Source organism: Ictalurus furcatus, chromosome 17 (assembly GCF_023375685.1).
Source record: "Ictalurus furcatus strain D&B chromosome 17, Billie_1.0, whole genome shotgun sequence".
Lineage (NCBI taxonomy): Eukaryota > Metazoa > Chordata > Actinopteri > Siluriformes > Ictaluridae > Ictalurus > Ictalurus furcatus.
In genome coordinates, this window is record NC_071271.1 from 15389966 (window position 1) to 15407544 (window position 17579).

A 17579-nucleotide genomic window follows, 5' to 3' on the forward strand; every position below is an offset into this window, starting at 1 on the left:
CTTTCCTCTGCACTGTGACGCAGCAGGAGCAGCAGAGAAGCAGATGCAGTCGACTATCTTCATGTGTCTCAGAGGAACCCCTTGTTAGCCTTCAAACAACTGGAAGCTGTCATATAATAAGGGAGAGCTGGCTGGTGAGTGGGAATTGGCAGATGACCAAATTGTAGAGAAAATGGGGGGAAAATATAAAAATACATGACCTACATGACTGAAAACAGTAATATAGGTTGAGTGTATCAAAACAACAAACCTACAACCTATGAGTACATAACTATCATCATAAATAATATAATGAGGCTTGCAGTTTCAACTTGAATCCCTTATATGGTGAGAAGGTACCGTATACATTACGTTACCTTTCTGTGAGGACCAGGGGAGCCAGACTGGAAATCTAGAGCCAAGTAGTCGACGTTACCACCTTTCCTAGAAGCAGGGCTGCTGGTTCCACTCACTGCTGGCGAGGTAGATGCTGGGTTTTGCTACAGATGCACACAATTATAATTTAAGAGTCTGACATAAAGCCTTGATGATGCTACTGCAATAAAATTGTAATAATAAGGTGCAATCAATATATATATATATATATATATATATATATATATATATATATATATATATATATATATCTGCTATTAATAGCTTTACAAACAAATCTGCAGCACTAAATCTGGTTAAACATATAATTCTTTGGCAAATGTTAGCTGAAGTTAGCTGAAAGGTGTGGTTTTGAAAACTAGGACATGTACAGGCAACATGACAGAGAAAATAGGATGTCAAGGATTGGTTTGATTTTGGTGTTTTCCCCTCTGACCATATATGTAGCCAAAAAGCGTTCTGATTTAAAAATCTAATGAAGCACAGCAAAGTTTTGTTAAGAAGATGCTGTCAAATAAAGTCTTTAAGATTAGATAGTGAGTCAAACGAATGTGAACCACTGTAAGCCTTCCAAATATTTTAATATCATTTAGGAAGGAATTTCCAAAAATGCATAAAAGATACTTGTGGGTAGAAACCAAGAATGTAAATGTACTGTGTTATTTTTGCACTGAAGAGAATGATAGTTATTGAAAAATGATGAATGTACGTTGGTAAAGGCCACACATTAAAGCCTTGAAAATTCTGTACAAGTGGCAGACCAATGATATCAAAGAATCAATTCCTCTTCAGTCAGGGGATGCTTTAATTCACTATTCTACTCTGAGCAGAGCCAATTAAATAAGCCAACAATTTTCACAATCCTGAGTAAGATGCACTGGTGGGCTGTGGTGTGACCTACCACAAGCATCTTTTAATTGGTGAAAGCTGTTCTATATTCAAAATTGCCATCAACAAAGCACCAGGTAACACAGAAAACTGATTCTTTCTTTAAATATATGCATCAGTTTGATAATGGAAGGAAAAAAAAATTTCTTCTTTGAAAAAAAGATGGTTCTCACTAATTAGCCTAATATCTTTATTTACACAATACAGAAACTCAGGTCTTTCTCACTCAAAGCCCTAAAGAGCAATGCTACTCTAAAGACAAAAGGCATTCCATCCATTGTATGGGGTTAAACACACCATTGCCACATAATTTTCCTCACTGTCTGCAGAATCAGTGCTGGTGATGCTCTGAGTGGAGATGGGTCGACAGTGTTGCGAGGAGATGGAGTTCATAACAGGCCTGGAATTAAACAGAAAATGCATGTTTTGTAAAAAAAAAAAAAGGCTCCTATTTTTGTTTTTATAAAAACCATTGAATTTCATTCAGCAAAGATGTAAATAGCTTCACTGTTGTTCCTTAATTATATCAACACTGTTATCAAATACAGACTCATCTATAAGAAATGCACACTGAACAGATGATAAATCAACAAAATCCTGTCAGTAATATAAGATGAATTTCTGAGCTCTGGCATCACACACATGTTAATAGCTAATCACAAAAAAATTCCAGAGCTAGTAAAGATGGCTAAAAATCACTTACACGGGTCTGCTCCAGGACAAGGTAACAGGGCTCTTAAAAGGAAGCTCATCAATGATGCCATTGTTCCTCAGGTCCAGAGGTGATGGCTTTACTACAAATGACAATAATTCAACAAATATTAAAATAATTATTAGTACTGAATATGTTCCTTTAAATGTTTAAGTGATTTATATATAGCAAAATAAATAGCCAGATATTTGAATACTTTGATCATGTTCTACCCTACTACCCTTTGATGCTGATAACCCATAACTGTAAACTCTTGGTCACCAGTAATCTGAAATGATCAAAACACATCCCTCACCTTTTCTGTTGGGCTTAAGGTTGCGGTTGATTGGTGGAGGCGTGACATCACTCACACGGCCCGGTCGGTAGCACATTGAGGCTGTACTGCCTTTCCTAGCTGGCAGAGTGGCAGAGAACCCTGGGAAGTCAAAGTGGTGTGGACCAGGGCTCATGGGAATGTAGTTGCTCTTAGGGCTGTCAGCCAGGGCAGCGTTGAGAGGGGAGGTGGAGGAGCCAGGGTTCATAGGTACGTAGTTGTCTTCAGAATTTCCACTGTCTGAGCGGGTAAGTGGAGGTTTTTCTCTCTGCAAAATATGTGAGAATCAAACTAAAACTAAGTTTTCATTGCATGACATCCACGTCTCTGAGTTTTAATGCTATATAAAAAAGAGATGATGTAGGTTTAAAAGAGTGTTTTACCAGGTAGGAGCCATCATTGATAGATTCTACTGATTGACCAGAGTTATTGAAATAGTGTGGACGCTGATTGCAGGTCTCAAATGAGGATCCTGCAGAGAAGATAAATATAAAAACCATCTTCAGAAAACAGCTTCTAATGATAAAGTTTGCTGGAACATATTCCTGACAGAACTCCTGGGCTATGTTAAAAAAAAAAACAGTCATTCCTGCATAAATTTCAAAGCAATGAGCAATGAATTCTCAGAGTGGTCAAAGCATTAAATGACTTCATCATACACTCCATTGCCTTTCGATTATCCTTTCTGGGAACATGGCCGCCAAGCACAGGTGCATGAACAGACTGTTATTGAGCCAGCAGGGTCAAAAGGTCACTTCCTGTTACTCCAGACATGCTGGCCTAGCACAACTAAGCACAGAGCCATCATGGAGGCCCAGAACAGAGCCTGCTCGTCTGTTTTTTTCTCTGCTTCTCAGGCCGGAACGAGCCACTCTGGGACTGCATGCATGGCTTGAATTTCATTATCCTCCCTGCAGATCAGAGCGGCACAAGCCAGATTGCCTCTGTTTCAAATCAGATGTGAGCAGTGAATGGAGAATGGGAGACAGATGAAGATACAGGAAGGGGGAATGGAAAGGAACCAGTTTATAACTGAACAAGACAGAAGTGAAAGCCTGAGATTATCAGCTGAAGTATATGATTCTGGATGAAATGAAGTTAGAAAAATCTATGGTTTTCGGAGAATTTAAGGCTATCAATTTCTGTGACGAGTATGTGAAGACACTGTCTTGGAGATTCAAAATCCTTTCGTATTATCTCTATTCTTTTTACGTCAGAATCACAGTGATGTAAAGCATCTGGGTGACTTACTAGAGTTATTAAAGTCAATTAAAATGATTTATGATTTGAAACATAAACTCAAGAACGATTAACATAAGGATATGGTGTGATTTTTGTACATTATCCATGTAGTATAAAATTATTTTTTTTGTCAATTATCTATATTCCTGAATGGCATTACTGTATGACTAAATTTCTTTCGATCAATATATTTTGTGTTATTTGTAAATAAAATTGAATGGTGTAGGAATATTTTTATGCGACTTGCTAAATTTATAAAAGCAATACAAATGAATTTAAAATACAACACAAACTCTGGACACTAATCAAAGATATTTGTGGAAATATGAGGTTTCTATTTTGTATTACTTTCATGTCAGACATATTTAAATCTAAGACAATGTAATTTAATTGAATGTATAGTATATAAATTGTAAATCATTCATTTAACGTTCAATACCTCTGTGAAGCTTGATGTTCTCAACAGCTGGAAGCGTGTTCCTCCGTGGAATGACAGACATGTTGGCCACGTCTCCATTCTGTCCTGTGAGGGTCTGAGGGCTTCCCCAACGTGTCTCTGAGTTCAGGCCAGGTTTTGGTGGTCTGGGTGGTGGGGGGCCACCCGTTGAATCTGCACTGTTGGGTGTCAGAGCATTATGGTTCCTATCAAATGTGCGAGGTATCTGGTAGATAGAGCCAGGTGTGCCAGGCAGGTCATAGTTGTCTGGAGGTCGCTGGTCGTTGAAGTGCGCAGTGGCGAGGGCATTACAGGGTGTCTTATAGGTGTAAATTTCTTCAGATTCTAGGTCAGAAGGCTCCTCAGCACTGTGGGCTCGGGGTAGGACATAGCAGGCCTCACGGGGTGAATCTGCACGCACCCCAAGCTGTTGGTGTTTGTTGGATTTGGGGAGGCTGTAGGAGCCGAGAACTTGAGAGCCTGTCCCGTTCAGACATTGTGAGACGCCATGAGCAAGACGCTGAACTGCTGAGTCACTGCCCAACAACAGACTGCCACGCTGTGCCTGCGAGAAACTGGCACTCCTGGTGGAGAATTATATAGTATTTACAGAAATATATATTATAGGTGGTGTCTATTTTTTGTACAGATTTATTTATGCTTATCTTCTATACTGAATGATATTTACAACACACATTATATATATATATATATATATATATATATATATATATATATATATATAGGGAGCAGCCAACAAATGAATTCATATCACTTTTTACTGTTTTACAAAAAATTTTTTGCCTTTGAACTACATACACAAGCACAAACAATAGTCTCTCTGAACTCCCTTCTTATTTCCTTATACAGTCTATACATAATATATAAATAAACATTACAGTATTATAAAGCCTTAGATGCTTTGTTTTAGGATTTGGTGCAAAATCAAGATATCAGACCCGTTAACATCTAGTCTGTTCCAGTAAGAGGTTTGTTTGGAATAGAGTACATAAGACACTGTGTTTAAAAAACAAAATCTATATACAGGACTGCCATAAATGCTATATTACATGACTGCACCCAAAAGGCAACAGTCAGTGTTTCCCACTCTCAAGCATGATGGATGATGCTATCAGAGGCTATAATAATGCAGTCTCACATTCAGCTGAGTCATTTCATTGCTAAAGCAGTCTGATATAGTGGGTGTAGGGGAATAACGCTTAAACTTGCATCCATATTACAAAATGGACTTTGTGTAACTTCATATAAACAAGATGTAGGAGCTGGACTAACAAGTGGTACTCCAAAGACATTGAGACATTAAACATCTTTAAGGATTGATAAATCACTAATGTTCATATGCTGCCTTCAGTTTGCTTTGCTCAAAGAAACATGCTCTAAATCCAGCTGCATCACTAAACCCTTCACAGTATAATAATAAATCTATTGGTCAAACAACACTCCTTAGATACCCTTAAGTCATGAAGATGATTATGGGTCATGAGCACTTTAAGCTCTGCCTTGTGGATGATGTGACATGGAAACTAAAGTAGAGTGCATGACATTAAGGCCTGTACCCACTCAGAAGGCTGAAGTGTATTTGTGGGACTGTGATTTATGTATATTATCTGTCTAGGGAAGTGGGGGATAGCCCAAAATGGGGAATTCAGGGAAAAGATGGAATGTAATTCAAATCCTGTCAATGATAACCTCATAAAATACATAAAGCTCTAGAAAGTAGACATCTGAACACTGCAGAAGAAACGTTCACATCACTCTTTGGGGCTTGCAACGGAAAACCACTAAGGCTGCAAACACCCAAAGAAGAAAAAAAAAGATTATCTGAAGTGCAAAGGCTGAGTAAGAATACAGCACTGTGACTGGGTAATGTTATGGGAATAAGACTAACACAGTTTCTCTAACTACTAATAATGACGGTTCAACCATTTTCACTGTGATTGCTTCTCTGACGTCTCCCCTCTTTACCCAGCCACTGACTTTTTGTTGACAACCTCCTGTAGATAGAGTTGTACTTATGCCAATTTCTTTCTATTTTTTAACAATGGATTTAATGGTACTATTTTGGGATAATTTTTTTATAAACAAATCCTAATTGATGCTTTCCAATAACATTGCCCCTGACCTGTTTTTTTAGTCTTCATAATGCTGTTGGTCAGAAATCTGGGGCTGCTCATGAACAGGTATATTTATACTGAGCTCACATAACACTTTAATTTCACAATGGTGAACTTCATTCAACTAATTATTTGCGTTCTGATGGCAACTGGTTGTACTAGAACAAATGTGTGTCACACCTAAATGAGTAAACACCTAAATATTATTGCCTATTTTGTGTAGAATCATGATATAATACCATTTAACCAAGTACGCAGGACTCTAAATTACATTTAAACGGTAATAAAAATGCTCAGGGCTTTCCTAAAATCTGAATATCTTATTAAAACACTTTAATGCATTAATTCTTTGCGCTTCTGCAAGCCATTTAATCAAAATCAAGGAATATATTTAAGCAACAGAACAATCTATTAAGATCCTGTCTTATCACAATTATCTGTGATTTGGTCAATATGCACACTTAGATCATCACAGCCATGATGTTATCCATGATAACACATGACTTTGAGTGTTCTAATGTTTTTATACAAAAGTTTACAAAGTAAAGAAAAAAGTACAGCATAGAAACTGTGAACAGTGTTAGAAGTATCTACTGTATATCTTCTGCCACAAAAATTAGTTTCCCCACTATGAATAAGGCACTATGAACCTTGTATGCTATGCAACAAAGTAACAATATTGTTCTTGTAGAAGAGTGAAACATTCTGCAGAGTCTGTAAATTAATGACTAGTCAGGAAGCTTTGCTAGCCTACTCCTCAACATAACAGCTAATATTGTAAACATTGTCATATTAGTGGAAAAATGCCAATATAATTTTATTGTACATAAACTGATTGAAAGGTAGTTATTTGTGTTGGCTTGTTGGTTAATAATGTAAAAGAAGCAATGAACATGTTTTTACAATAGTTATAAATCAGGGTGTGACCTGGCCAAACAATTGGTATTTACAATTAATAATGATGGCACAGGCAGTGTTTTGGCAAATGTCTGCATATGATGACTAAATTTTTAGAGAGCAGGAGCACCACTGTGTAGCAGGACCATTGGTGCATCCAGGCTAAGCATGTCTCTAATGCTTTAATCCTAATTGAAAGGTTTGTGTACTAAATATATATCAAGCCATACAATAATTGTGCAGATTTGCTGTTAGATCAGCAGAATACAGAATTTCCAGACTTATTTTATGACTTTGTGCTTTCAGAATACCAGAGTGGTCACTCTACCATTTTATCTGGTATTTGGTTTTAAAAAATGTCATACTTGCTATTAGCTTAGATTCCCGTGCTTAAAATTTGGTGGTATTTTTCAGTCTGAAAATTCAGAGGTAAAGATGAGCTTCACTAACTCTTTCAAAATTCAGAAGGAATACATGCATGTTTTAATTGCCTTGTTTACACCTAATAGAAAAAAAAAACTAATGATGGTTTAAGATGGATGACAATGGTTGCTGTTGTGTGGTCTGTGAACTCTGAGCGGATGTTTCAATACAGTAGGAAGCATACAAGGGTGGTGTGCAGAGGTCATGACCCTTACCGTGCGCTCTCACTCTTCCGGCTCATGCACTGGTGAAGAAGGAGGTAGTCCTGAGGGGCGCTGTTGGACAGGGGGGCATGGGGGTGACGTATTGGCATGTCAAAGGTAAACAGCATTGGTTGGCTAGAGTGTGAGGGCACAGTCGTCTTGCGTTCACCAAGCAGAGGAGCCAGAGAACTGCTGAGGTCACCAGCCATGGAGCGAAGCATGTGGGTAGTGGATGGCCTATCATCTGCATTATTAAAAAATAAAATCATAGAAGATTTAAACATTGTGCATAATATTAATTCAGGCATCACCCAACTTTCAGTTTTATTGGATTTGATTGGAATTAAAACAAAAACAAAACCAACATTCATCACAAACATCATGAGGTCACAGGAAGCAAGATGTCCTGAACACTACAGAAAGGATTTTACTTAAAATGACCCTCCAAAATGGATGTATTGATTTCTTTTTGCATGTCTGTATATAAAAAGACCAAGAACAGCAGCCAGCTTCTCTTTCCCGCCATGATCAATGAAGTAAACAGACGAGGAAAAATAAATTAAGAACGTTAAGCTGTAACACCCATGTTGGCAATTTGGACTGAATAGTTTTCAGTGTGCACTCTAAACTCAGTCACTGGAGACAGACAATCTTTGAAGAGAAGGGACAAAAGAAGGAATTTTTAGGTCTCTTTGTCTTCAGCCAAAGGTCATTTTTTATAGCATGCTTTCCCTGCTGTGTTAAAAACAAGCACAAAATCATGCAGCCTCTATTGTCTATACCGTGTCTGTTTTTCTGTCTTAACACAGAACTGTGTGAACAGCATGGCCTTTGCATTGGGTTGTTTCTTAATGACATCTGATTTTTGCAGCATGGGTCTGCCGAGTGGAGGCAAATCTCAGGCCTTGCAACTCAAAATAGACCAGGCGGGAAGCCAAAAAAACAGAAAGTGCATATGACCCTTTCTTCCCACCACCCATCATCCTCCTCACGCACAACAAGCTGGGCAGAAAAAGTGAGAGAGTGCCAAAGAGTGGGCGGAAAAGTAAGTTTATTACGCCTCTTGAGAAGATCTGCACTTTCCACATGCTATAGTGGGAGGCAAAACGATACCCACCACTACATATCCAGACTTCATCCGTTTCTGCTCTTCAACATGTGAGGCATGTGTTCACTATTTGCTACTATTATGTAAAATACTCAAGAAACAAATAGGATTTTTTTCCTGCTAAACCTGAGGAATTAGCATGACAGTTATTCAATACATGGACCTCGGGGTGAATGAGGTCATACCCCTGACTCGTGCGCAGACGGAGGGAGAGGGAAATAGAGACAAAGGGAGACACAGATGTTCCTCACTTTGCCCAACCACTGGACAACCGGAAAAAGGCTATAACCAGGCCACAGTGTCAATGGGCTTATACTGGCCTTCAATTAGTCCATTGTTTTATGAGGCTCCACTACCACTCCTATGGCTATTGTAGCAAGCACTCCTCTAGTGGCCTCTGAGGCATCTGTAAATGCTAAAACAATCTATGTGAGCTCTGGTCCCCTTACAAGCCTGATATGTATTGATTTATTGGGGGATGCTTGTCCCCCACCCAGGACAAAATAGACACTTCACATTTGTTACAGAGCTTAAGTTACATGATGGAGAAAATACCTTCAGGCAGTGCATTGACACTGTACTTGAACTCGATAGTATTATATAGGTTTGACTGTGTTGGCCCAAAATGGAAAATTACATTATACAGTAGTAATGAGACAACCCAGCCCAGGAAGTAGGCCTGATGGCTCATCACTGATGCTAATGGGATTGATCAATACATTTGCTACAGCAAAGTGGCTAAAAAGGCTGGATTCCTGATTGATAGTGCTGGAAAAGCATTTGGACTGTTTGGTATAGGTTTTCCAAAAATGTCATTATTCAAATGACCTCAGTTTATAGCTTTCTTTCATTTTCACAAAACATTTTTATGTTTCCTAAAGTACCTTTTGATTGATGGGTCTATAACCTTGTTTATTGAATGGTAGTTTCTGCCAGAAATGTTTGTGGTGAAATATGAGTATTAATTTTTATTGTAGAAACAATAAATGGGAAACTAAAACACCTATTGTACATCATCTTTATTTTTAAGCATGCACAATCACTATTTTTGAAGAAACTCTCCTATGTCATGATACCCAAACACACAAAGCTTTCTAATTTCAGTAAATTCAGTAGACATGTAGGTGATGGGTCAAAGAGCATGTGTCAATGTTTCTATAATGGCCAATGATACCTTACCTACTGGCAAGGCTGCCACAATCTAATAACATCAGGAGTCCAAAATTAGCAGGGCTGGAATAAGGAGAAAGAGAGGAGAAAGGCAGTCTTTTATCAAAACCTCATTTCCTCTCTACATTGAAAAGATCATCCAATGACAAAAAACAATCTGATTTATATCTAATACAGAAATATAAACATAGAATGACCCAATGATGAAATCTGATTTTAGTATATTAAAAAAAAGAAGAAGAAATTGTACAGACGCTACAGATTTTTCCTGTGGTATCTGTTTAATAGCTTGCGCTGATGGTCATTCTACTAAAGCATATTCCCGTACTTATCAGACCAAATAATATCCCAACTGAGTAAACTTACTACATATTTTAGGGCCTTTTTCGGTTTTAATGGCTGGCTGGTGGCAGTTTTTGCAAAAATATATAGTGTTTATGGGAGAAGAACTTCATCCTGTCTCTCCTAGCAGACTCTGGACAGACTGCTTTTGTCTCTTGGGTCCAATTCTCCCACACAGCACCCTGCACAATGATAATGATGCATCCAGAAGTGCATCCAGAATAATATGCCAAGAGGCATTTACATTCCTCGAGTTGGGATATTCCATCTGCCCTAATGAGGCTGACGTCAATAGATAACATCTCTGGCCATTTCAAGACTACTGTGGAGGCTGGTCAAAGGATGACAATAATGGTGGTGTTATGGAAAACTTGTGGAATAAATAATAATTTAGAACCGGGAACAAATGAACAACATCCAAATTAAAGAGAGAGAATTGTGAGGCATAAAAGCTAGTGAGCTGAGATGGTCAGCGAGACTTGCTCTGAATATAAAGCAATTATCAGAGTGACACAGCAAGATGAGGGCCATGTCCCAGGAGCCAGCCTTCTCTAACCCCCTCCACTACTGCCTGCATCATGTGAGTGCTGCTCACAACCACACAGCAACATCAATTAGCCTCAAGAGCTTGGACTGATCAATCTGTGAAAAAGTCCTGCTTATCCAGGACCAGTGAATCACCCTGCTTTTAAAGTTTTTTTCCTTCAAAAAATGAAGGAAAGGCAAAAGGAAATTAGAGTTCTTCCCATGTCCAGGTTCCCAGGGATGTTGTAAAAACCAAGCACTACTGCAAAGCAGTAAACAGATGATCATCCATAATCGGGGGCAGGAGTGAAGGAGGGGAAAAGAAATGAGAGTGAGAGAGTTCACTGCGGAGGATTGCATTTCATTCTCTCAGTGGAAAAAGTGAGAGTAATACCTGGAACACAGCACATCAGTTCCTTCAGCCAAGGGTGTGGAAGACAGCAATGTATAAACTCATAGTATGCTATAGAGAGGCTGAGACATATTGTGGAAAGATTGATGTAATGCTTCTGATAAGAATTATCATAGTATCTTGAGAAAATGCAATGACTGTGACCAAATCTGATCGGGTTTATCTAATAACTCAACTGGAAAAGTTCTGATGTGGCTAATAAAGCAAAAGAGGAGGAGGAGGTGTATAATTTTGCATAAAGTTAATTTGACGTGATTTAAATGTCAAATTTAAACGTCAAATTGACGTGTTACTGGAAGTTGCGAGTTCAGATCTCAGAATTGAGCCACCACTGGGCCCTTGAACAAAACCTTTAACCCCCAGTTGCTCATAATTATTAATTTAGATCAGGGTTGTCCAATCTTATCCGCAAACAGCCGGTGAGGGTGCAGGTTTTCATTCCAACCAAGCAGGAGCCACACCTGATTCCACCTGTTTAATTAGTTGATCTTGGCTTTCAATAGACTCAGGTGTGGCTTCTGCTTGGTTGGAATGAAAACCTGCACCCACACCGGCCCTTTCCAGATAATATCGGACACCCCAGGTTTAGATGCTATACATGTTTTAGACAAAAACATCTGCCAAACAAGGATATGGCATATTTTCAAAATTCTGCTAAATGAGTAAATGACATAAAAAGTAAGAACTGTAAGAAGAGAGTTTATCAGTATTTACAAACTAGTGGAACTAAAATGGATGCCCTTGATGATCTCATAACATGCTCTCTAAAGCACTGCCTAATGGCTCAATGTTATGGACACCATGAGCTGTACTACAGAAACAGGACATTAGTGCACACATTTAGCACATTCTCACTCCCACTTCAGTAGTTGTAAGTGGATTGTATTACTTGCTGTTTATTTGCCAGAGTAGCACCTAATATACAAAGGTAACCTCGACATATCTTCTTTCAGGTTAATGCCATGCTATCAATCCACATATGCTATTTTATACTGAAAGGGACTTCATGTAAACACTTAAGTGGATGTTTCAGTCGTAACTGTAAGCACATCATGTCATTTCAAGAGATTTTTCATTTATGTTTCACCATGAGGAAATAAACTCTTGGTGACATGCTTTTTGACAGATTTCATTTTGCTGTTTATTCACCAGCCAGGAAAAAAAAAAATGTTATTTACAAATGAGACATTTAGAGACATTCAGCCTTGAGGAAAAGGCAAGTACAGCAATATGACAACAAATCCTTGTAGACTGTTAAAATGGCTTGCAAAGGAAAAGCAGGAATTTGACACAGATGGCTTTAATGTTCAGATACTCCTAAAGAACTTGATTAGCTGAATTACCTGTATTGAATTAGGAGAGAATCCAGCCCTAACTAGGCTTTGGAAGGCACCACTGAGGACTGTTTCTGTTGGGACTGGGTACAAATCTGATCTGCACTGTTCAGGACACCCAAATCTGATCTGCACTTGGTTAAGGACACCCAAAATGGAAAACAAACCAACTGATAGCCATACACTCCACATGCATAAAAAAAGATTTCTATCTGCCGCCTTGAAGTATCAGTTTCAGTATCACTTCCAGTGGTGCTTTGATATAAAGTGAGCGTAGCCGTGAGCTATTGAGCAGAATATTTTATGGCATGTACCATCAAATACTGCATGTCTCAGACCTCTGTATTGGCTTTAAAATCAGAGTAATAAGTTTTAACTCTGTGTGATAACAGCAGTGTTTTAATTTAATTATTTGTCACACTGTGTGATATGTTCCCAATAAAATCCTGTCTGAATTATTTTCTTCTCCATGACAACAGAATGAAAATCCTTTAATGTTAGGCCTGCGATCAAAGAAAATGACTAAATTCTGCAACCATAACCGATCAGTGTGATCTAGACTCGTGCAGAAAATGTGGTCACATAAACAGAAGCATTATTCAAAGTTAGCTTAAGATATTAAGGATATTTTTTCTTCCCATTAGCAAGTTTTATTTATGTTTTGCTTTTGCCACTATCATATCTGTACCTGCCCTATGAGTTTCACGTAATCTTACAGTATGCTGTCCTCCTAGCAGTCACTCAGATTATAATAAAAAATAAAAAAAATTCTGACACTGCAACAAATTTGTAATCAGCTGTTGTTGGTCACAGCAGCACTAAATCGGTCGCGAATTAGCATGTCACAGACTGTTTACCTCAAATCAAGACCAAAAATCTTCAGTCAAATCTTTCTGTCAATCGTTCATTCGGCCAGAGAAGGGAAACATACTGATGACCCTTTTCCAGATCTGAGCACTGGGATCAATTTCCTATTTGAGTGATTCACTGAATACACTGGATTTGTGGGGGATAGCAAGACAGGTTTACAGTAGCACAAAAGAACAGTCTCTACATGAAGTCCAAATCTGAACACTGGTAGATACACTAAATGCGTTGGTAAATAGCAGCTACAGGGGATATTATTGTAGGATTACAGTAGCTTCAGTACTTGGCATCCAGGGCTGTGATGGTTAAATGAAGAGATCTATGGGCACGTTAATCAATATATAAAAGTATAAAGAGTATAAATATATGAGTATAAAAAAAAAACATTTCATGTTATTTGTGTTATAAATGTGACTGGGGCAACATGGCGAATTTTTTAACAAATGATCCCATTCGAAAATGAGCAGGTAGTGTCTGAGAAAGAAGTGCTTATGTTAGTATTAAATCATATATGCTTGTCTAATAATCCAACCAATGTTAAACATTAGGAGATTTATTTTTATTATGGGACGTTGTTTTTTTTTCTTTTCAGAAAAGGTACTATGATATGGGAAAGGCAACACTTCCCTGGCCCATGAAGCACAGTGTGTGCTGCAGTGCTGATGAGTGCCTGTTTTCTGGGATGTGGATGAGCAGCATTCTGAGGCAGACAGCTGAGCAGCATCAGCAATCTGATCCCACAGCACCATGGCGTCTCGCTATTTCAACAAAAATCGATGGACATGAAGGGCACTTTGTGTGCGTGTGTGTGTTTTCGAGCGGGTATGGTGGAGGGGTTCTGTTTAGGCTGCCCTTGCATAACCTTGGAGAGTGTCCCATGAGGAGCTTACACTCACCCTCCCTTCTCCGTGCAGTCTAACCTTGCCCGGCTAGTCTGACAGACAGACAGATCAGAGTATCGATACCAGCCTGCTGCTGCTCGCATATACCATCCCCCAGAGCACTTTTATTACATACACATTCACCCAAACACACACACTCACGCTCACATGTGCACACACTCACACACGCGCGCACACACGCACAAACATGCACACACACGCACACACACACACTTTCCCTGTCCTTCTATAGAAAAAAAATATATAATTCACATAACGCAATTACAAAAATGAGCAGGACAGAGATCCATTTGTACAAAGATATATCAGGAGTTTTTTTTTTTTACATCACTGAAAGGCTTACTTTCCATAATGAATTCAAGCTCAAGTGTACAGATAAGGCACGAGTCAGACTTTAGCAACCTTTGCTGTGAATCATTGTTTTGGCTACCCTGATATGGTTGTGGTCTCCACGTGAACTGTCTGGGCCCTTAAAAATAAGAACAAAATTGTTTATTAGCTTCGTCATCCTGGGAATCCCCCACATCTGTGTAAGTAGATCCAAAAGTGTGTAGATTTTTTAGGTATTACGTTGCTGGAGCTGCAAAACCCCTGACCTGAAGCCCAGCTGATACACACTAGGTACTGAGTAACTTGTTGTTTGTCTTCAAAACAGATGTCTGGCTACACATATGATCCAGACAAGAGAGCATCCTTGTTTATTCAGAGTGATATATTTGTAGACAAAACGAGCCTAAAAAGACATAACACTGTAATCACAACACACAACTTCTGAGCTGAAGAAAATGCCCACTGGTAAACAAGTGGTCTGAAATTTTAAAGTGAAACGTAGTAAGAAATGAGAGGCGCTTAGATTTATAATGTCTGGATTGAAGCAAGGAAAGCAACACAAAATAATGTCTTGATATTATAACTCACATTATAAGCTCAGTGTATAAATGATCACCTGTCTCGTTTTATGTGAAATTCTCACTAAACTTACATGAACTACAATAACACAAATTCCCAACATAGCCAACAAAAACACAGCACTCGCTATTCCACTGCTAAGAATTGTATTTTTAACCACTACTAAGAATTGTCTTTTATTTAAACTATCGAAAACTAATTAAATACTTACTATACATACCATAGATATTAGGTACCATAGATACTATAGACCTATATGTCTTTTTCTTTAAGATCCATGACTGACCTGAATGATATGGGGTTTTTTGTTCTTGGCAAATTTGGTTATTTTGCCAATTCTGTCCCACTAGTTAGCTCTACCCATCACGACAGCTACCACACAGGGAGCGTGAAAGCTAGCAAATGTTTCCTCCGAGACACATGAAGCCAGTCACTGCATCACAGTTGCTCACGCTACATCACAGTGCAGAGTAATACATGAGCTCCTGTCTCCCCAGTACTCTACTCCCCTGTCAATCGGACAAGGGATACAGCAATGGAAAGGGGACATATGAACATAACCTGTAGTTTCTAAAACAATTGCAGTAGGTCTGACTACAACAACAGCTATTGTTAAATCAATCTAAATATACTTAGATTTCTGCTCTGGCATGCTAACAAAACTAACTTAGGTTTAGCAAGAAAATTGGACAAGGAGATAATGCTAGGAGACAGCAGGGAAACTCATGGCTGACTCCACACATCCCAGCCACTTTCTTTTTCAACGTTTCCCTTCACAACGCAAACCCAGAATAAGAGCCATAAAATCCTGTACCACTCAACACCTCCACAGTTTCTTCCCACAGGCTACAGTCCTTGTAAAGAATGACTCTTCCCATATCCCTACCCTCTGACAAGTCACTTTAATACACCAGTAAAATTCTATTGTAATTGCACTAACACCTGCAGTAACAGCACAACAACACTAATTATTGTCATAGTAACAATTATATTACACCCCTATATTCTGATGTACATGTATTAGCAGTAGCCACATGTCGCATTCAACTTTTGTACTGTCTTCCTGTACAGATATATTGCATTGCACTGTACTGTACTGTATTGTACTCTTTGGTTAATGTGCTGTCCTGTACAATGTGTGACACTGCACCAAAAAGAATTCCTTGTACACCCTGTACTTGATAAATAAAAACATTCTGATTCATTGGGTGTAGTATTTGCACAAACTCGTGCCACATCTACCTTATTATTATATGACGAATGAAGTCAACGGTTATCTGTGTGTCTCAGTTTAGGTCATGTGTTTACATAATCCATGTCTTGGATAAATAACTTATGTAGCTTTTGAAGGGCAAGACTAATTGAAGAAATATATTATCTTTAAACAAAATAATCTTACTATGGTGCTATACTGTATAATTCATTACTATTTTATTGCACAGTCCTCTATGTATATACAAATTATGATTTAGCATCATTACTCTTTCTGTAGATGTGTGTTAATTTGTTTAACAACTTTCTTGTTGAAAAGATATTTGTCAAAACCCTATCAATATGCTGATGCCATAAAAACAGTTCATGGTGCTTTTGAAGCCTACTTTAGAGCAGAGTGAGCATTGGAGCAGTCACTCAGAGGTGAACTTGTCTGTCCTTTCTTTCATGCAGGAGAGCAGCTGACAACCTGATACTAGCTGGGGGAAATGAGAGGTCAGCAATGGCATTTGGCTGAAGAGAAACAAGAGAGAAAGAGCGCTGCTCTGATCTACACTGCAATCCTGGTGTGTGTGTGTGTGTTTTATTCTCTGGACGAGGCAATGGCTGTAGCTTCAAATCAGAGGATCAGCATCTTGTCTAGGGAGATCATTTAGAGGAGTTTATAGTTGCACGGGTGGTATGTGTGTGTTAGAATGAGAGCAGTAGGGCACTGAGTGTTTTGTGTATGTGTGTTGGTGTGTTAATGGTCTCCTAAAACCATTTTTTTTCTTTGATCATGAGCACTGTGCCACATTCTATTTGCCCCCATATTCATCAACATGACCTTTCTTCGTCTATGTGAAAGTAAAAACTGGCCTCTCCCATAACCTTTTTTGTTGTATACCTCCATTACAAACTATATTGCACAATTCTAATTAGCAGATGTTCAAAATATCCACCCGTTAAATTCTTTTTTAAATAAATAATCATTTATTTGGTGTTGAGCTAACTGTTTTTAAAACACTTTGTTACACTAACTCATGAGAAGTAGTTTAACTGAACACAGCACAATGCCAAGCTAAAATGACTTCACCAAACTGATTAAAAGGTGAAAGACAACACCACTGCACCTGTGATGCTTAAAACACACATCACACCTGGCTCCTGGGGCTTTACAGTGGCTTGTCAGAAT

General features: G+C 38.5%; 1 protein-coding gene across 1 annotated transcript in view; it reads right to left on the reverse strand.

Annotated features, from left to right (window-relative positions):
* gab2 (GRB2-associated binding protein 2) overlaps window positions 1-17579 on the reverse strand; it is a 48702-nt gene that overhangs the window by 4662 nt on the left and 26461 nt on the right. Inside the window, exons 3-9 of the mRNA XM_053646479.1 lie at window positions 7637-7868; window positions 3970-4550; window positions 2672-2760; window positions 2271-2556; window positions 1967-2057; window positions 1561-1663; window positions 357-479 (exon numbers count right to left, since the gene is read on the reverse strand). Of these exons, the coding sequence (XP_053502454.1) occupies window positions 357-479; window positions 1561-1663; window positions 1967-2057; window positions 2271-2556; window positions 2672-2760; window positions 3970-4550; window positions 7637-7868 (1505 nt within the window). The remainder of the gene's footprint in view (window positions 1-356; window positions 480-1560; window positions 1664-1966; window positions 2058-2270; window positions 2557-2671; window positions 2761-3969; window positions 4551-7636; window positions 7869-17579) is intronic.